At 46.9% G+C, this 21,739-nt stretch overlaps 1 protein-coding gene across 1 annotated transcript in view; it reads right to left on the bottom strand.

Annotated features, from left to right (window-relative positions):
- Positions 1–21,739, bottom strand: part of xylt1 (xylosyltransferase I) — a 73,861-nt gene that overhangs the window by 12,059 nt on the left and 40,063 nt on the right. The window contains exons 2-9 of the mRNA XM_069165821.1: positions 21,693–21,739; positions 16,902–17,074; positions 16,594–16,796; positions 11,429–11,509; positions 9,859–10,075; positions 9,246–9,422; positions 5,442–5,707; positions 1,022–1,220 (exon numbers count right to left, since the gene is read on the bottom strand). The exon at positions 21,693–21,739 is cut by the window's right edge and continues 560 nt beyond it. Coding sequence (XP_069021922.1) covers positions 1,022–1,220; positions 5,442–5,707; positions 9,246–9,422; positions 9,859–10,075; positions 11,429–11,509; positions 16,594–16,796; positions 16,902–17,074; positions 21,693–21,739 — 1,363 coding nt within the window. The remainder of the gene's footprint in view (positions 1–1,021; positions 1,221–5,441; positions 5,708–9,245; positions 9,423–9,858; positions 10,076–11,428; positions 11,510–16,593; positions 16,797–16,901; positions 17,075–21,692) is intronic.

A 21,739-nucleotide genomic window follows, 5' to 3' on the forward strand; every position in this document is an offset into this window, starting at 1 on the left:
ATCTGTCTCTCTTTATGTCTACGAGAGGACAGGGAAGGCATTGTTAAGCCAACCATATGGTTTATCTAGCAAACTCCAGCGTACGGCTTTAGTATAATGGTTCATATCTGCTAAGTTGACAAAAAGCACAGAGCCGCTGCTGCCACGCCGCACCGTCTTATTTAAGCTGTTTCTGCTGGCGTTTTGAATGACAGACGGACACACTGACTGACTGACAGCCACTGCACAGTGCCAGACAGCCAATGCTTTCTCAGGCTGAGCATCCAGATAAAAGCCACAGCTCACATCACTTCTCTGTCACTCACGGTTTCACAGGCTAGACACACAAACAGGGCTTAGTGAGGGGGAGCCGCATGGCGGCCGAGTGTCTGGATCCCTTTGTGTTCGCTCTGGAACCGCTGGAAAAGGTCGAGCGGGGTCAAGGTGCGTCCAGGTGTGGGAGTGTTGTCCACAGGCACAAACAAAGCAAACAAACAAAAACAATTTTTTTGTTGACATTTCTGTGTCCAGCAAAGTGGAGAAAAAAAGGTCAATTTAGATTCAGCCAGTTATTTTTGTCCCTTTTAAAAAGACAGTTTGAGGCTGTCACATCGCAGCCGAGCGGCTGTATCATAAACAGGCGATGTGGTAAACAGAAACACAGATTAACATAACAAGACAATCAAGGGAAGCATTCCAGTGTGAAGGTGAGAAGACGTTCTATTAGGAAACAACAAATAAGCAGCACATGGAGCGCTCATCCCTGTAAACTTGGATGAATTCAATCAATTTACATTTTACAAGGCCATTACAGACGCCGGTTTAATTGTGTGGAGACGCGCTGCCATGAGTCCTGCCATCGCAAAAGCAATGAATATGAGGTCACCATGGCAATGAGCTGTATATCTCACCTCTAATTATACGCCTCTGAACCGTGTTTTTCCTGTGTGGTTTTCTGACTGATTCTTTTGAGACTCGTACAAAACAAATGACTTCGATGCAAATAAAAAAAATTTTGTTTTTAATACGAATGCCAACTCACCTCTGCGAACTGCAACCTGCTGAATGTGCTGGTGGGAGGGGCGGTGAGCTTGAAGTTCTTCTTGGGTGCCACCCAGGTCTCCATGGTCTCCAGCTTGCTGGTTGCCAGGTTGGTGGCGTGGTGCTTCACCAGGTAGCCCTGGAACTGGTCCGACTGGAAGTAGAGATGCACCGACACCGGGTGGCCCATGGGGAAGTACCTGGCAGAGCAGTGACAAATCCATTAGCACACCCGATACCCGCCGACCTGCTTTTTCAGGGATTGTAAGAGGAGGAGAATATGGAGATGCGCGCGGATAACGTCTCGGAGGGAGTCGGCCTTGGACGCGCTAATGCTGCGCTGGCAGTGAAGGTTAGTGCAGAGTCAGTGTGATTGTGTGACACGGTGAACATTAATTCACTGACCTTTAACAGAAATCCAATTGGTCAAAGACATGTGTCGAGTATGCAGATAATTCCCACAAAGTGCTGGGGCCGTGGGTTGCTATGGAAACACGGGCCTCCCCCCCCTTCCCACTTTTACTTTTTATGCCTGTCCGCGACAATTACGTGAGATCAAAGATATATACGTTACGGGCTGGCGAGCACGTAATTAAAATGTCAGTTGTCTTTTGAGAACTTCTCAGCAAACAACAAACCTCCTCTGTGGTAATTACTGCTCTACAACATGTGCTGGAGATGACATGTGACAGTCGGTCTGAAAACTGCAGAATAGTCATGGGCTGTATTGGCAGCAGATTCAGATTAGTCAGAGTCCTGAACACACACACACACACACACACACACACACACACACACACACACACACACACACACACACACACACACACACACACACACACACAGCTAAGCACATAATAAGTCTGCAGAACAAAGTTGAACTGGGTCTTCCAGTCAGCTGAAGCCGAATGAAGGTCTTGCCCCTCTGATTAGTCCGTTGTTTGTTAGTGTGTCGTGTCGTACGTGGCAGAGGCTCGGCCCCTCGGGGCGGTCAGTCGGAGTGACTCCTGGAAAAACAAAAAGGGGGCCGGGGTGGGCACCGCCGGGGGAAACGCTCCACAGCTGCTCTCTGCACACGTCCCGACTCCCTCTGCTTCCTTAAGACTCCTCTTTCTTCCTCCTCTTTTTACACACAGCTTAACTCTCTCTCTCTCTCTCTCTCTCTCTCTCTCTCTCTCTCTCTCTCTCTCTCACACACACACACACACACACACACACACACACACACACACACACACACACACACACACACACACACACACACACACACACACACACACACACTCCCTGCTCCCCTGTGCCCGTGGCCTCATCAGTATTCCACTAAAGGACCAGGAGTCAACCCGTCCTGGTAAACGCTACCCTGACAAGCAGAACAGCAAATATTTACACCCACCAGGATAACGTTGCACCCTCCCTTCTCCTGCTCTCGTTTCCCGTCTCTCTTTATCCTCTTTTCTCTTCTATCTTTCCCCGTTTTTCTCCTCTCTCCTCTTCTTCGCCTTTCATCCTGCTTTTCTGCCCCTCCCTCCTCCTCCCCCATCCCCCCGTCGTTTCCCAAAAGAGACGTAGCTGCCAGTGTGAGAGGCAGCGGCCGGGGCGTCGCCTGCACAGAAGCTCCATTCAGCCTTTTACACCACAGTCTCTCCGATTGAGTCACAGCGGCCTGCGAAAGGATCCAAATCACTCTCTCTCACACCGAGACTACACACACACACACACACACACACACACACACACACACACACACACACACACACACACACACACACACACACACACACACACACACACACTCCATACATGGGTGGACTTGAGACTTCAGACCAGGACTTGAACAAGAGATATTTCCAAGCTGGAACTTTTGCTGTGACTTCCTTGAAGCAAAAATCTGTTTTGATCAGGAAAAATTCCAGATCAATAAAACATAAATAAGACATCTCCAGGCAGGCGGGCTCCTTGCACAGTCCCACCACACGCGTTGTGTATTCAATTATTACTCTAATAAACCAGAGTGGCCGAATTACCAAAATCACGAGGCAATTTGGTTTTTATTTCTGCTTCTTGTTCAGCTTCATCTCAGTAATACCTCATTGTATCGCACATGCTAGTTCCACATTTTTATTCCTCGTAAAGTAGAATCATATAATTATCGAGCAACATCTTAAAGGTTACTAGCGATGCATTTATGTCTGTATATTACATGGAGAATCATGAGATGCGATGAATTATTCATGCTTCCTTCCAGTGATTCTGCTGAGATCAGTTTCTGTCTAAACCCGTCGAGAAGCGAAGCAGCACGGCCGTGTGTTAAACTATGACATCATACTATATATAATTATATTACAGCATACATAACGCGACATAACGTGGATGTTTGATTCGCACCAGTTTGTGTCTCCCACGTGTTGTCGTGACATTAAATTCGGAGACCTTCAGTTATAATAAATGCAAAATATTCGGTCTGTTTCAAGACGTAAAACAGTTTGTAACATTTTCTGTCTTGCAGCAGCACTTTCTAATCCAGATGGAGATTACACGTGTCACAATCAAAAACTCGACGGTGTTACTTTGCATATAAAATATTATATTATATCATAAAATATTCATATTTACTTCCCTCATTTTACAAATTGAGGAAGGAGAAATGTCATTTTTTGGCTGAAAAAGTGGCGCAACTTCGAGGATGGATTAAAATCTTTGTTATTATGCAGCAGACAGAATATTTCCAGAATCCAGATGGTTAGAAAAGTCCCAGAGGATTGTGGGAAAACCTTCAGAGCAGCAGTAATTGTTGCTAAACAACAAACTGGTTTTTTTTTCAAAGGCTGCCAGGTACAGGTTGTTTTTTTTATGGGGTAAATCAGGCACTTTCATTTGTAATGTTAAAACATGACAGGCACAAACCAAGACTAATGCTGGGGAAGCTTCCAGGTTTCTATTTCTCTAATCCTGTCATTCACTGTGGAAATACATAGAGGAGGTTACTATAAGTCCTCATGTTGAGCACCAGAAATATCTGCTTTTCACACGTACTGCTGGCCACACACAACCTCAATCACTCTTATTACTGAGAAACGTCCATTTTCCTGCTTTCAATTAGAACAAGTTGAACGAAAGCAACAACTCTAAATGTGCACAAACACCACTCAGACTGATTGGAACTGAAATCCTCCTCCAGCATTAAGAAACCTCCTTCTGACGCTCAGTTTGCATACAAGGACTTCAAACTTGACCTGAACTTTACCCAAGACGACTTTTAAATGTTAACACAACTCAAAAATAATTGGTTTGCATGTCCTTAAGATGTGTTTATGCAGACATCCAGATCGGTGGACGAGGTCACGGTCATATTTGTGCAAATATGTAAACAGGACGCGAGACGTCCTCGTAGACATGTGTCGTAAACAGACATATGGACAGCTTCACGTATAAAACATATTTAGAGAAGTTCTTCCTGTTTACTTAGACCGATGACCTCTGACCCCTCAGCTATTTACCATTGCTGCTTGTTTGAGACGCTCCCTTTCTCTGCATGCAGAGCAGAAGCGTTTGCCTCCATGTATGAAGCTGATTTCCTTTTAGTTTCTTTTAATCTGATGAACGTAAAGACGTCGTCTCAGTGTATATCGTCTTGTGTTGGATGCATGAGGTTCTCTCCACTTGTGTGTTAATTACCAGTTTACACCTCTGCTCTCTGTTTGGAACCAGCAGAATTCATTTGCCACTGCTTTCTTTTTATTTTAATCAGCGTGCGAACAAAGAAAAGACAGCTTGACACTTCCAGACACACCTCCACCCGATGAAAACATATGCTGCTGAAACGCTTCAGGACGCCGTTAAATATGAAAAGCACCGTGTGGTTTTCCCCTTTTCATGTCAACAATGTCAACATGTTAAAAAAAATTCCCCTCGGGGATTAATAAAATAATTACCTAACCTAACCTAACCTAACCTAACCTAACCTAACCTAACCTAACCTAACCTAACCTAACCTAACCGAACCTAACCTAACAGCATCGGGCTTCATACGTTTCCAGCCTGAAGACCAGCTTTCAGGGTCACGACCTACATGGCGTCGTTATCTCGGGGATAAATTGACTGAGTGTCATACTGTGTTACAAAATGAATAGCATTACCCAGAGTTCCCAGCTGCTGATTGGAACCATCCATTGTTCTCCTACTTCCACGACACGTGATCCGTGTGACGCTCCAGGGGAGAAGCAGAGAGGCGTGTTGTGGTGTCTGGTGTTACTACGGGCGTTGTTGGGTTTGGAGATGTTAAAAACAAACCGGTTTGTGCACCTGCGGACGTCGGCGCATGCGTGTGATAATAATACGGATGACCATAATGTGCACGGGACAGAAGAATAGACGCTCGTGTGAATAGATGAGGCGGTCTTTGTGTTTGTTAATCCAACCTGCAGCTGTGATCCGTCGGGTTCCCCTGCAGCGACGCGGCGGCCCTCGCCAGGCCGAGCCGTGAGAAGGAGTGGTAGTACGTGAGCTGCGTGTCCGACAGGCTGGCCACGCCGTCCGGCTCGTCGTACATGTTCTCCCAGTACGAGCCGAGCGCCGTCGTTCCCTGGGGGAACGGACCGAACAGGTAGGCGTCCAGCTGGTTCACGATCTCCTGGTTCACGCTGGCTTCAAACTTCCTGGCGAAGAAGGTGGGACGCACTGTTTGCTGCAGAGGGAGAGAGAGGAGGGAGGGAGAGAGAGGAGGGAGGGAGGAAGGGAGGGAGAGGAGGGAGGGAGGGAGAGAGAGAGAGGAGGGAGGGAAGAAGGGAGGGAGGGAGAGAGAGAGAGAGAGAGAGGGAGGGAGGGAGAGAGAGAGCGAGAGAGAGAGAGAGGGAGGGAGGGAGGGAGGGGAACAGAACAGCAGAGCAGGGACGGGTGAGATAAAGAGAAAAAAAAAGGAGAAGATTAAGAAATGGTGGAGTGCCAGCCGGGATGTCAGGGGAACAAATCCGATGTGTGAGATGTGAGGAAGTAACCGAGGAGAGAAGGAGTGAGCAGAGGAGGTGGTTGGAGGTAGCAGATCAAAAATAAAGGGAAATCTGTCTCTTATAGCCTCGGCAATGAATTATTATGCATTAAATCAAATGTCTTTCTCCTCAGTCTCTCCTCTTTTATTCTTCTGCAACACAAACGGCGTCCTCTACCCAAGTGGTTCCCAACATCCGGGTCGGGATCGAACGAGGGGCTCCAGAATGAATTAAAGGGTTGTGAGGTGATTAAAAGATTTAACCCACAAATTCAGCATTTCACAATCATTGAGAAAAAAAAAATGGAACCAGAAATATCCTCTTTGTTATTTCCCATATAACCTAGTGCCTTCATTACCCACAATGCAACTCAACTGACGGCAGTTCAGTAGGAAATTTGTTTGCTGGAAGCGTCTAATGTTGCCTCATGCATTTCAAAATACAGGAGGTGTTTTATTGGCCGGGTGGAGGCTGAGACGGAGAAAGGTTGGACCAGCACACGTAAAGGAAAACCGGCTTAACTTTACATGTAAGCATGCAAGATTTCTCAGTTTCTGTCGTCAGACAACGGGTTGAGTATGAAAGAGCGACTGAAACGCAGCCCATTAAAACGACTTCCAAACAGCTGCTGCCAGACAAACGTACAAAACTTGTGAATCTGTGTGAGATGGTTATTCAAATCAACTTCGAAGGCATTTCAAATTAAGATTTTTCTGGAAGAAACGACAAAACGTGAGCTCGGAAACGGATTTAAAGTATTTGGAGAAACTGGTGAGTGGCGGCGGGTGCGTGAGCGGTCCGGCTGCGGTCCGGTGAACTCACGTCTTTCTAAACTGTCACATCATTTCGTGCAGCTCCTCTTTAAAACAAGAGAAAGCCTTTATATAACTGTTTTTTCACATAATAAGCGCGTTAGTAGCTCCCAAAGACCTGTAAACAGACTTTGATATGCAAAATCAGCTCGGCTCCTTTTTAGAAAAAAACAACAACACTTTTGTGGTTTACAAAGTTATGCGGTCCTGTTCTTTAATATTAGCATTTTTCTTTTTTCTTGGAAAATAACTGAATAAATATTCTTCGGAGCAAAAAAATAAAAACTAAAATATGCTGTTGGTCCTTTTCACAGCTCACTGAGACGAGGACCTCCGATGTCTCTGTCCGTATCCGACACCGAGACTCCAGCAGATCCTTTAAGTCCTGTAAGGTAGAGACGCCACCGATCGGCCTCGTTACACCCCTACCCTCCTTCACACCCCCAACTCCCCAACGAGAGAGGTCTTAAAAAGGTTAATCACATCATGATGCAATTGCTATTGACGAAGGGATTTCGGGTGCATCTCGGGAGCTGCGAGTCACTCAGGGCATCGGTGTCAGACGGCTTCATTACAGGAACTACAGTCAATATCAGCAGCCGAGGGGATTTGACAAAGAGGAGGCAGGAAGGAGGTCCAAGCCGACGCCTCATAAGCATGTAAATAGAAGCAGCCGCACTATAATTTCACAGTCTCGTCCTTTTCTGTATTTATTCATCCATTCATCGTCCTGTCTGGCCACCTCCGCTCCATCCCCCCCCCTCCTCCCTTCGGTCCCTGCCACACTCTGGTTGCTGTGGTTGATGGTGCATCATGAAATCTGCTGCCTCCACAGCTTGGCTTACTCACAAAGACATCTTTTCAGTCCCAGACACCAAACTATTCATCAATAGTGAGCCGGCACCAAACACGTCGGTGTTACCTGCTCGAAAAAAGAAAAAGAAAACCCGGAGACCTAATCAAGCCGTGGGACATTTCTGAGAGTTCAGCTTTTTTCTCACATGCCGGAGCAGCGGCTGTGGGATGCTGGTGAGGCTTCACAGCACCAGATGATGCTTTGACTATCAAATAAAATGCAAAGGAGGGAGTTGTAGTCTTTATCCAGCGGATCCTGTGTGCTCTGACATGCCCTCTGTGCAGCCATCTGAAAGCACCGACCTGTCACGGCCTGTCTTTCCGACAGACTTCCCCAACCTCACCTCATTCTCAAGCACATTACTGAACAATGATGCACTGAGACAAAAGGCCCCCGCAGAAGAACCCCCTCCTCCCAGGGAGTGCAGTTTAAAACCCCTGTGAGGGAATCCAGACAGTTGTACCTTGAATTATTATTCTCATCTACAAACCAAATTCAAGTCTGCTCGTCTGCCGAGGTTCAAAGAGATCGCTCGGTGGGGTATTCAGTTTTATTAATGTCGGGACCCGGCTGGCTCGCGGAAAGCTCGCGGCCTTGTTCTCAAGGGTTGGACGACACCGATACCAGGGTGCCAACCAGACCCGGCGGCGGTGCCAAGGAACCCTGGGTAATGTGTTGGCATCGAACCGTCGGAGACTGAGGTGAGACAGACGGCGGGCCAGTTTGGCAGAGCGAGAAGTGAGGTCAGTGCGACGGCTGGTATGTGAAGAACAGGAGAGACTGAGTGACTCACAGCACTTGAAAGTCATAACTGACTGAGGCAGAAATAACTTTTGCACTTTTACTTTTTGAGGGAACATTAAAAGTCAAACTGCGGTACAGACTTTCTCTTGGGTCCTGAAATCACTGCCACTCATTCACTTTGTAACGCCAGCTAACTTCCTCTCCCTCACAAAGAAGATCTAATTACTGCTACTACTTCTTAGCTTTTTCTTCAGGGTCACGCTACTCCAGATATACGTTTGCATGTATTGACTGTGAAAGCTGCGCGAACACACTGGATGCCGAATTTGAGACGACAGCCGTTGAGAGCTGCTGATTTCCCACAATGCACTGAGGTGTGTTGTGTGTGCTGCAAACACATCTACTGAAAGTGATGCATGCTTCTCATGTTGACTGAAAGTTTGTCTGATGGGTGCGATTGACCATTTCATCTATTTATTTACTAATTGGGTTGTTTTACTACTTTTATGACTCTTTGCACAGTTTTTCTTTGTTTTAGGAGAAAAATCTCGTAAAATACACAAAGAATTACAATAAAGGACATTTGAATCTGATTTTTGTTGCGTTGCAAAAACCTGCAGTCCAGTGGAAAATAATTTCATTTTTTATCATTTATTCTTTATGAATCTGCTGAAAAAAACATGAAAAAAATGAAAGGACCAGCCCAGAAAACATGCAAAGCATTAACGTCGCCAATAAGAGCCTTTTGTATAAAATGCACCTCTAAACTTTGGAGTTGGTTGAACACAGACGGCGTCCATCAGCGTTGTGTGTTCTTCTTCTTACCTGGAAGCGGTGGAAGTCAGCGGGCTTGAAGTCGTTGGGCGAGCAGCCGCACCAGTCCACGATGTGCTTGTACTGACACTTGCAGCCCAGTTTGCGGTTCCAGTTTGTGATGCGCAGGTTGTTATCCACCATGCTCTCACAGTGGGCGCTGTTCTCCAGCACGGTGTGGAAGAAGGACTGCGATACCAGAAAACAGCCGCGGACAGAAAGACGGAGAAATGAAATTAGATAATTTTATACCTTTTATTTATTTCGTTTTCTTACACAATCCAATTCATGAGAGGAAATAGTCGCAGCAGAGATTCAGTTTGCTCATGATAAATATTCAATTTCTCCCACAGAGATCATTCTATTCTCAGAAAGTCAGCCTTCACTTCACTTTATGATTTTATGTTCATCTTTTTGTTCATTGTTTTTTTTTTACTTTCCTGCACATCTAACAGAGCAATGAAAAGAGAGCAGTGTATATAGTTTCTATAAATGATGCTACGTGTGTGTGTGTGTGTGTGTGTGTGTGTGTGTGTGTGTGTGTGTGTGTGTGTGTGTCTGTGTGTGTGTGTGTGTGTGTGTGTGTGTGTGTGTGTGTGTGTGTGTGTGTGTGTGTGTGTGTTACCTCAGCGGGCAGCAGAGTGTAGGCGTAGAAGCGCTTCATGTTGGTGACCAGGTCGTCCTTGGAGTTGATGACGTATTCCACGAACATGCGGTTCAGGAGGAACCAGTCGGAGCCGCCGTCCACGGAGATGCCCTCCGGGATCTTCCGGTCTCCTAACCTCCACATGTGGGTGTCGCACTCAAAGAACAGGCGGTCGAGACCTTGCTTACGGATGAACCTAACAAACACATGTAAGAGCTGAATGTTGTGAAATCTGTTTCTAAAAATAACAAAATCCAGGTGAAAGAAACACAGTTTACATAAAACCAAGCTGTGCAAGTTGCTGCTTGTAGACAGTTTTCTCACAAGTTCTTTCTTCTCATAAAAAAAAGATGATTTAGCCGTAACAAGAGGACTGTATTTACTGAATGTTGTCTTCCTGCACTTCAAAGTGTTGGTTGTAATAATTTCTGGGTGAAAATCAGTTTTGCAGTCTGGATCTGCTCGTTATAAATACAAATTTTTATATGTTTTTAATGAATATTTCTGAAAATTACAAGTAAAAATGTGCTCAGGTGAACGAGGGGACGGCTCCACTCGTAAACAGGATTATGTTTTTTAGTTTAGTGCTCTAAAAGTGCATGAAAGCAGAATTCATCCCTCCTTCGTTGGACCCGAAATGACTCGATGGATGTGCTGTTAGCACTTGTAACTTCACACATTAAGAGATTCGCAGAGGAGGTTACTCAGGTGGACGTATCGAGTGCAACATGGAGGGAGTCAAATTCAGGGCAGCCAGGTCAGACTGAACATGTGGCTTAGACACACACACACACACACACACACACACACACACACACACACACACACACACACACACACACACACACACACACATATATATAAACATGCCAAGGATGTTTTAGAAATGTAGACATTCAATTTCCAAGCATTTCAATGTCTCATCCATATGCTGGTGGATCACAGATATTTATTGCGGTTGATAAAGAGTTTAAATGAGGAACCGTCTCATCAAACAGTACTGAATAAAACACTCTGACTGCACACAAAAAGGTACTGCTGACTCACGCTGACTCGTGCATTCATGCAGGACTTCTTCTTTTTTTTTTTTTTTGTTGCTCTTTTTCATGTGCTCGGGGGTGTTTTTGCCCACAGTGTGGGGTGATGACTGGGTCGCCACCGGGCGGCGACGGGGGCAAGAAAAGAAAAAAAAAGGGGGGGGGGGCAGTGGGAGGGGAGGGGGGTGTCAGCAGAGACGGCCGTCTGGCAGCGACCTCGCCAGCTCTCCCCACCAAGAAGGTTCATTCACGAAGCCACAGATGGGAGCTAATTGTATTATGATTCAGTGACCACGCCGGGCTGGCAGGAGGGCGCTGTGTGTGTGTGTGTGTGTGTGTGTGTGTGTGTGTGTGTGTGTGTGTGTGTGTGTGTGTGTGTGTGTGTGTGTGTGTGTGTGTGTGTGTGTGTGGGAGTGAGAGAGAAACACACACAGAGCTCGCCAGAGAGAGTGACAGTGAGGGCGTTGTGTTGTGATGCAGATTAAAGTGAAGTTGGAAAGTTTGTCTCTTACCTGGCGTTGTCCCTGCCGTGGGACTTGATGAAGTTCATGTCTCTGTATTTGGACAGGAAGGCCACCAGCTGGTTATTGGTCCTGAAAAATTGAAGAAAATGACGAGGAACATCCGGTGAGAAGCAGCCAGGAGATACAAACACTGATTTAGCAGCACAAAGTGAAAAGGTGGAGTAGAAGTTTTAACGGGAAAATAATACAAAAGAAATGAACATGTTCAAGTTCTAACTGTGTTTTCTTCTTGTCCATCATGTAATCCTGCACGCGACAGTTTGCTCGTGGCAGACTGATCTCTCACTTCTAATTATTTATGAATTTTCCTCTTCCTGATCAAACAAAGCTGGTTGAGGGAGTTGTGAGTGGACGCTTATATTTCTCAGAAACGTGTCACACTACAGAAGCAAATTCCACTCTAACGTGTTTCGCTGTGACTTTAAAGACCTGGAAAATGTATTTTCCCAAAAGGAAACAGGAGAGATTTAAAACCAAAATGTTGAGGAGCTTTTCAGGGGCTCCGTCCTCCATCCAACACAGTTGTTGTCCTCCCGTCCAGAGTCCTCTTTGTTTTGCCCCCATGGGTGTGTTGGTCTGAAGATAATGTCTGGTCAGGACACGTTGTTGGTTGCGTTGCTATTTACAGGCTGATGAAAGCAACTGAGCAATCAACTAACCAAAAACCTGTTCTTATTCAGTTATTATTCCCGGAGCCTCGATAGGAGGGCGCACAACAGGTGCACAGGTGCACTTTCTGCTGGTTGTAAATAGAAAAATGAAAAAGATTATTAGTATGCACATTAATCTCCTGCAGAGACGAGTTACTTTCTTCTGCTTCGGTAAATCCGCCATTACAACGGTAATCCACCGAGGTGTAAACACACCCGGCTTTTAAAGGGAATGAAAGAGGACACTCTCGTTGGTCCACATCATGTCACGCCCGAAAATAACCATCGATTCATTAGAAGTACAAACTCCCACAACCCCGAACTTATTCTGCGCTCAGATGATCCATCGTTAAACGAGTCAACGTGGATTTGGACGTGAACTTGGCCGCCGTGTGCTTCAGACCGTTGAACTACAGCCTGAAGTCACAGACCGATCAATTAAAGCCGTCGGCCGCTCTCGGTATCAGTCGCTCCGTCCCTTCAAGCCGCTGAAGCTGTTTACGATCATACAAAAGATTGCGCTATCCGTGATTTTGATGAATGACTTCAAGCTGTTCCTACATTGTGGAGCGGTTTGCTCTCTACAACAGGCCAGACAGGCTAAAAGCTTTGCTCTGCAGGCTGCGCTGCAGTCAATGCTTCTAACGTTTCATCTGCAGCGGAGGCTTTCATGACGGCTCGCCTTGCTTTTTTCTAAAAGAGCAGCGAGGCTCAAGGATCAGCAGGGGGAGGGACAAGCGCATATTAATGTCATTTTCTCTTGAAGGAGCAATTTCACAGCCTGGGGGGGAGTGGAGGGGGGTGGGGGGGAGTGGTTATCTTAGGAGGTCCTGAGCTGTGCAGCCGGACTGATGATGTACAGTACAGACGCACGCAGTCCTCTTTGTCTCTGCTTCCCACACACACAAACACACGCTGCGTATCTGCTGCTGTGCACACCGACAATGCCGCATACATGTTGGCACGCAGGCACAGACAGACACACACACACACACACACACACACACACACACACACACACACACACACACACACACACACACACACAGAGAGAGAGAGAGAGAGATCGAGAGCGAGGGGGGAATCCATGTCGAGCTCCAGATTTGCCACCTGAGTGGTCACCCCGTCCACTGGGTCTAGTTTGCTTACTGGCAGCCCTGTGGCTGCTCTATCTCACAGCGGTATTCACACACACACACACACACACACACACACACACACACACACACACACACACACACACACACACACACACACACACACTGCTGCGAGTTTCAGCCCTGCCTAGCAGCTACAAAAACAAAACAGAAATTAACCTTTTAAATATCAAAGCCAATTTAACTTTGTGATTATTACATTAATGTTTTAATGTCTTAATTCAATTTCATTTAAAATCATAACACAACCCATTTCAAGGCCACCTCACAGGAAAGTGAAGACCACACAATACTCTAAAGATTATATTTGTAATGTGCCACTTTAAAGATGGTTTAAAGATTCCATCTTTCCAAGGAGGAGTGGCTGAAGAGCATGAACCCACACCGTAACGGCACTCGAAGAGTTCATCATCGCTCTCCTGGAAAATCCTACGAACACTTCTGTAACTTCAGTTAATTAAAAGTCCCACTAGAGTTATTTTTTGGGGGTTATAATGGGGTATAAAGGCTTTTTTTTTTTTTTTACACCAATCACTTTTGGAACAAAGCTATAATATGAGACCTTTTTTTCAGGCACAGATGACAAAGTGAAAGAGAGATGAGAAGATACGACGCCAGCAGCCAGTCATCGGCTCACAAAGCTCCGACTGATGAAAAAATCTGGAGGATGAAAAAGGGCTTTAACGGAAGTAAAAAATATAAAATAAAAAAGGTAAAGGAGACCGTGTAGATAAAAGCTGGGAAAAAGGGGACTGCACTCTCTGACAAAGCAAGCGTGTAACTCATCCTCTGGCCTCTTTGGGCGGCGCGCGCACACACACACACACACACACACACACACACACACACACACACACACACACACACACACACACACACACACACACACACACACACACACACACACACACACACACACACACACACACACACACGGTATATCTCCCCCTGGACACACAGCCCCTCCACTGGTGTGAGGGCTCTGGGATTGCCTTTGAGAGCCATCCATGCGGCAGGACAGACATTATCAGGGAATTAGAGGGGAAATAATGCTCGTCTCCAGTCCCACTGATAACAACAGCAATAGTTATGGCAGCGCGGGGAGCAGGGGGCAGGGAGCAGGGAGCAGGGGGCAGGGAGCAGGGGGCAGGGAGCAGGGAGCAGGGGGCAGGGAGCAGGGGGCAGGGGGCAGGGAGCAGGGAGCAGGGGGCAGGGAGCAGGGAGCAGGGGGCAGGGAGCAGGGGGCAGGGGGCAGGGGGCAGGGAGCAGGGGGCAGGGGGCAGGGGGCAGGGAGCAGGGGGCAGGGAGCAGGGAGCAGGGAGCAGGGGGCAGGGAGCAGGGAGCAGGGAGCAGGGAGCAGGGAGCAGGGAGCAGGGAGCAGGGAGCAGGGAGCAGGGAGCAGGGAGCAGGGGGCAGGGAGCAGGGAGCAGGGGGCAGGGAGCAGGGAGCAGGGGGCAGGGAGCAGGGGGCAGGGAGCAGGGAGCAGGGAGCAGGGGGCAGAGAGCAGGGAGCAGGGAGCAGGGGGCAGGGAGCAGGGAGCAGGGAGCAGGGAGCAGGGAGCAGGGAGCAGGGAGCAGGGAGCAGGGAGCCCCCCGCATTCCTGCCCACTACAACGCAGTCACAACGGACAGACCAAAAACGACCGCATCTTAAAGAAACACTAGTGCAGGCTTTTAGTGGGAAACATTTAATAGGATTAATGTTTTCTAGCTTGTCGTAAATTGACAAAGGAATTGAAGCTCATGTAGTTTTAGGGGTTTGCAGTCGGGGGGGTTTTCTGCGCAACATAATGATAATGTAACGCTGATGTGTTTATTTCTGAGGAAGAACTTTTCTTCCGACAGAGATTTTTTTTAATTTTTTTTACAAAAAACAGCTGAATAGGTTTCAGTTTGTTGCTTGAGGACTCTTGAGTCGCGTTGGTGCTTCCGCTCACAGGGACTCCAACCCGGAGCTGCCACTTTAAAAGCACCACATTTGCAACTCTTAAAAAAATAATATGCACCGCAAAAGACTTGGTCAAATCCAAACTGTGGTGACGAATGCACTTGCTAAGCAAAGATACAAGAGTGCAATTTCCATATTTCCATATTGCATGCATCCAGAAACATGCAGTTCTCTCCCGTCTCCCTTCCCTAACTGCTTATTCTTGCTCCTTCGCCTCTCCCTGTCATCTCTGCCTCTCGGCTCCCTCTTTCGCTCCATCAATCGTTTCGTTTGCGAACATATGGGGCTTAAAACCTCCACTGTCAGCCCTTTTCCCAACAACATCGCGCTCATGCAAATGAGGAGGCGAAAAAAAAGAAAAGAAAAGATGGGAAAGCAGACGGCGTCTCGGCGCGCACACGCTGGCAAATACCTTTAATCATACGCTGACAGACACACAGACAGGCAGAGTAAATATGCACGACTGTACGCAGGTGTGGAGACACGCTGAGCTATCCGCACGGCAGCACAGAAACTCAGGCGTGCACACGCGCAACGGCGAGCAGACGGGATGTCAGCGGCGTCCATCGATACGCTGGAACCCGCCCTCGAACACAAACCCACATTTGCTCCGGCGTCTCTGTTCCAGCTGCAAGAGACGTCAGATCCAACTTCCTTCCACCCAGTGGCCATTACAGCTCGTCTAAATTCAACTGGTGGACATCTGGCTGCGCACAAGAGATAAGTCTTCCCTTAATAGGAGGCTTTTAATTGGCTGCTGCAGAGCTGCATCAAAAACCCAACAGACCTTCAACTCCCCGAAGGACGATAAACTAAAAAAAAAAACAATCTACAAGTCATGAAATTCCTCTTCCAACAGACTATTTCCACGACTTTACGTCCAGTTCACGTAGTTTTTTAATTACATTTTACTGCCTCTTTAAGTGTGTGTGGGGGGTGGGGGGGGGTCTTGGAGTGGAGAGATGACTTTGGGACCGTACAGTACACCATGGGAAGTCAATAGGTATTGACCCGGGACAATTAAACTGCAATCAGTTCACCATGTAACCTATTCAATGGAGTGCACACAAAGGAAGAGAAGCAGTGGATGAATAGTGTTGGAGAAAAGCAGCGGTTCTACTTCATTGATTTGTTTGGTTTGGAGAGACTTTTGTATTTAAAGCTCACAGTTAACCGCAGGAGCTCCGACTGCTGTGTATTGAATTTCTTCCGTACGGCCTCGGAGAGCGCCACCGATGTGATGACTGACCTCTTAAAGAGAAAAACATACAGACTTGTGACTTGTGTTGGATTCTTGCTCCTTAAACTTCCCGGGACCTTTTTTTTATTTTGTTAAATATTTTTTTAAATATTTTTTAAAGATGACCTTCCTCCACTGAGCTCCCCTTCGCTGCGTTACCTGATGGGGTAGTCGGCAGCGCTGAGATTGATGAAGAAGTCCCAGCTCCAGTCCCTCATGGCGAGCAGGTCGGCCATGCTGCGAAGATACATGGTCAGCAAACTGGCCCCGCCCCAGATGGTGGCCATGCGCCACGGTGTCACCCTCACGTTGGGATACTGGGTCGCCAACGTCTGCACCTGCCTGTGCAGGTAGTTGGAGCGCTGCAACAAAGAGATTGATAAGACATGAAAAAAAAATAAAAATAATAATAAATAAATAAATAAGAGTGTAATTAGTTGAACCAGTACTTCCTGTTTGGGGCTCACCTGATCCACATGGATGTAGTAGTAGTGGGAGGAGTGGTAGATGGCTTTGAAGAGGCGGAGAAACTGGCGAGAGGCTCGTCCGTGGACGACCAGCACGAACGCTATTCTCACCGGCTTGGATGGGAAGCTCTCTGCAGAGTCCTCATCCCACTGCACGTTCACGTTGGCTTTACCTGCGCAGGTAGAAGGACCATGAATGTGAATATAGATCTGCATTTAACTCGTAATATATTCAGGGTCTGTTTGTGTTTGATTACTGAATCAAACACAAACAGTGTTGTTAGTCACCATGTTCCACGTGGAGCATCTGTAAGTGTCTTCGAGGGGACAAAGCAAATGAAACAATAAATTATTATTATAACTATTAAACAATAAATGGAACGAGCTAAACAATGAGGTTGCTTAGCAACGCAGTGAGCACCAATCAGAGCGGTGATTAGCATATTCATAAAAATTAACTCCGATGTCACAAGTGAATGTTCACAGGGTAGAGTGAGAGTCTGAGAGGAGGAAGTGCGTGTTTTATCATTTCAGATTAAAAGGGTCTCGTTAAGAGACACAGCGAGACGGCGATGCAGCGACCGTAACTGCTGGAAGCAGAATAACTTCTCCTGCCATAAGCAACGTGATTTATGGACAAATAAGTGAATGAATAAATGTCAGAGTGCTACGTCAGCCCGGCCAAAAAACAACAAAAAAACTGTACCACGGAGCTGTGAGTCACTCATCCATTTATTATGTAACTGAATTGGGACGATGACAGTTTCAGCCGCACACAACAAACACACAACGTAACAACCATCTTCCCTCCAGACAGGAATCCTGGAGGCGCTTTCACCGGGTCTTTCAGGGTGGATCATTCCTCGCAGGCAAAACTCCCAGAAGACGCCTTGGACTTAGAACAAATGACAACAATGAGCATGGGGGCAAACGGGGGGCTGCTCGGGGGTGGGTGGGGGGTAGGAGGGTAGGGGGGTAGGGGGGGAAGGGGGGGAAGGTGGGAAGGGGGGAAGGTGGGAAGGGGGGCTGTCACACCAAACAATTTCAGCAACTCTCCGGAGAGCCGTTGCTTCCTCACATATCTCCGTTGTGTAGTTTCAGAGCCGCCTTTAACACTTCAAACTTCAACACAAACCTTCCTCCAGGCATTTCTGCAACGTCAACCCCCCCCCCCCCCTCAACCCCCCCCCTCCAAAACCCCTCAAACCCCCCCCCCCCCCCAACATTGTTTGTCTTCGAATCTTTGGTTATTGCAGCGAATGTGCTTATGAGACATGTTTGTCCCCTGAACGTGCCTTAAGGAGATTAATGGCTGTAATTTGGGACTTCATTTCCCAGGACTCCCAGGGACAACCCCCCCCCCGCCACCCCCCCCTCCGACTCGTCTCTCCGTCTGACCCCTGAGATTCCTGTAATTACTCAAAATTTCAGGGCAACGGTCCAACATGTCTTCTCTTAACGAGCGGGGCGACGAAGGCCCGCCCGTTCAACTAATCTCATTCTGTCAAATTTAAGGTCGGGTGTCCAACACGTCCCGTGTTTAAAGGTTGACCACGAGGGCGGGGCTAATGACACGCTCCCTCGGCTCCAACTGGCCGCGACTCCTGTCATTCACTCCCGCTTGTTTCTCGCTGTCCTCTCTCTCCCTGCCTCCGTGTGACAGCTCAGGGGGAAATCTGGTGGGCCGTATCAGATGAACAGTAATTGGTGGCCAGCTAAGAAGGTTCACTGGTTTGGTTTGCACACGGATAATTGGCAAGTCGCTTCACAAAGAGCTTTGAGAGTGTGTGCTATGCTAGCTAGCTGAACTAATGAGCACTGCTGTGTGTGTGTGTGTGTGTGTGTGTGTGTGTGTGTGTGTGTGTGTGTGTGTGTGTGTGTGTGAAGAGGAGCACGCGTAGTTTTCCTTCGAGCCGACTTCGAGCACCTGAAGAAGCCGCGGAGGAAAGAAATCTGAAGCCCTCCTCTTGAACTCATCGCTCTTCATCGTCCTTCTTTCCTCGGCCATCAATCTTTGAAACTGCCTTTCCCTCATCTGCTATCACCGCGCTCTCTTCCTCCATCATCTTGCGTAACTTCGGGCTCTTCCCCACCCTCCATCTTCACGTCTGAGAGGTTCGAACGAGGGCTCGTAGCAGATTGCTTTTGAAAATGTCTCGGTGACGACGTCTGCAGCTTCAAACCGCCCACGAAGCCACGTGTGCACATATAAATCACGGTTAGATGGTTTGAATCAAATAAACACAACACATTTTATTTATTTTCACGTAGAGCTGGGTATTGTTAAAATGTTCAGTTCCGATACCGGTACTTTTTTTCCAACACCCAAATTTATAAATCCATTTTAAGAAAAAATAAAATTCTGAATTATAGTAAAAAATCTTGAGTTTTCAAGCATTTTAGAGGAGCGTGAAACCCGGGTTGTTTTCAGCAGCTCCAATTAACAGGTGGAAGTTACGACTGGACGCAGTGATGAGATAAAAACAACAACAACAACAACGTAGGTTAGATTGCAGACCTGCTGGCAGGTGATGCATTCAAATGTCGTGGTTATTTCCACGATTTCAAAATTCATCTACTACACAAGTACGTGTACGAAGTCAGACGGAGACACACAGCGAGCGTTCGCTTTCACATCACAAGTGATTCTATACGTTATAAATGATATATATGTTATATAGATTATAGCAGCTTGAAGTGTGATTCATAGGAGGCGACGGCGTTCGCGTCTCATCATCGTTAGGGAGCTCAGAAAGATCTCAGAAAGATCTCTGAAAGATCTCCGAAAGACCTCAGAAAGATCTCAGACAGACCTCCGACAGATCTCAGAAAGATCTCAGACAGACCTCAGAAAGATCTCCAAAAGATCTCAGAAAGATCTCAGAAAGATCTCCGACAGATCTCCGAAAGAGAGCAAACGCATTCCTGCTGCATTCAACGAAGCTAATACACAGCTAACACAATTGCTAATCTAGCCGAGGCCTCAAGGACAAAATACTGATCAAATCAAATTGGCCAATTTTCAGCTAACAGGGTTTTTTGAATTGGGATGGAGAAGACGGGACGGAGGGGGAGGGGGGGGATAACACATTGGCAGGCAGCAGGCAGACACAGAGGGACAGAAAAGTGATTTAATTTAGCTGTCGTGTTGTTACAGCCCAGCCACCAGGGGAAGAAAACCCTTTTCAATTCCTTTGTCTCTTTTGATCAAACTGTCAGTCTGAGCGGGACGACGAGTCGCGGGGCGAGATGACGGGGACGGGGACGGGGACGGGAGCTCAGGCGCCGCCGAACGATCCCGCCGCTCTCGGGAAGCGGAACGTACAAAAGTCACCTCCTGGAGTTATAATAACAGGAGCGAGGGCCGGGAAGGTGTCTGACGGGGGAGCAGGCAGGAGCTGGAAGAGCTTCCTCCTCCTCCCCTGCTGTCACACGCTGCCTGCAGTCCACGCCGCCATGTTCACTTCAACACGGCCGCCGAAGCGCGCAGATTTTCTTTACGGGGATCCACAAGCAGACCGCAGATGTCTGAGAACTTCTTCAGAAAAAAAGAAAAAGTGTGTGAGCGGGACGGAGGAGCCTGTGTTCTGCAGCCAGTTTGACAAAACAAATGAAAATTGGAAACCAATTTGGAGAGAATACAAGCAGCATCCCCCAATTTTCTCCAACAATTTCCTTCACCAATTACACATCAGCAAAAAGAAAAAAAAATACATTTCTTGCCTTTGATGAGAAATTGCAATTACAAGAACAGGAAATATTTTACAATGCACTAAAGCCTGACGCTGTTTGTTCTCAGCTTGGCAGGCGTTATTTCTTCTTTCTCGAGCAGCGGGACGTGATGGGAGAAAAGTTAAATGCCAAATCATACGAGGAAAAAGACTTACGGCCTGTCAGCACCATTTCTTGGACTTTTTCTCTTTGCGACGTGTGTTTCAGCAAGTGTGCCAGAAAATGTAGCTCAAGCCGATTTGTTGATTTCCTCATTTTTTTATTCATTTATTTGTGCAGTTTTTTTTTTTTTTTTAAATAATATGAAATGAAGGAACAAAAGACCAGAGGAGTTACTTTTCTATTTTCACTGCTGTCACACAAATGTTCACTTTAAAAGTTTCGTGTCTCTTAGTGTTCTTCTCGCGAGCTGAGCTACATCAGAATTTTTTGTCGACTCAGCGAAATGTTCTTTTTTTTTTTTACATGAGTCTAAAACAATCAAACTTGAATGGCCTGAAAAACCTATTTTCTTTCTTGCTTATTTTCAGCTTACTGTCAGAAATAAAGCCATAAATAAAGTGACGAATGTTCCTGATGTGTCGAGTTGCTTATTTAGACACGATAAGTTGACGTTATCGGGAAATATTTCAGATTTTGATACCAAACCTTTCAGGGAACATTGATTCCTGCTGGGAAGCTATACATACAACTTGCCTCAGGTTTAGGCTCCAAAACGAATTGGTGAGAGTTAGAAAAAGATCCGGGTTTAATTCAATATGAGTAATTTCACGCAAGTAACATCACGTACGATGCGAAAGTTAAATACGCCGTACGTAACGTAACATTTTGCCTTCTCGCTCAAACGCAACCCTCAACCTCCTGCACACGCCAACCTTACCTCTCTTCATCACATGACCTCCATCACATGACCTTCTCCTTTGACCCTGGTCATGTATGTGCGGCCTCTAGTGGACCAACAGGTGTATTACACGCTTCGGTGTGATAGTTCACAGACAAAACCGTTCAAACGGACTAAAATCAAACCGTCGCTCAGATGAATTACAATGACGGACTTACCCTCCAGGGGGCAGTAGCGAGTGACCTTCTCCGGCATCAGCTGCCCG

The sequence above is a fragment of the Embiotoca jacksoni genome, unplaced genomic scaffold (genome assembly GCF_022577435.1).
Source record: "Embiotoca jacksoni isolate LCO1_2020_lvr unplaced genomic scaffold, fEmbJac1.0.p SCAF_36, whole genome shotgun sequence".
Classification (NCBI taxonomy): domain Eukaryota; kingdom Metazoa; phylum Chordata; class Actinopteri; family Embiotocidae; genus Embiotoca; species Embiotoca jacksoni.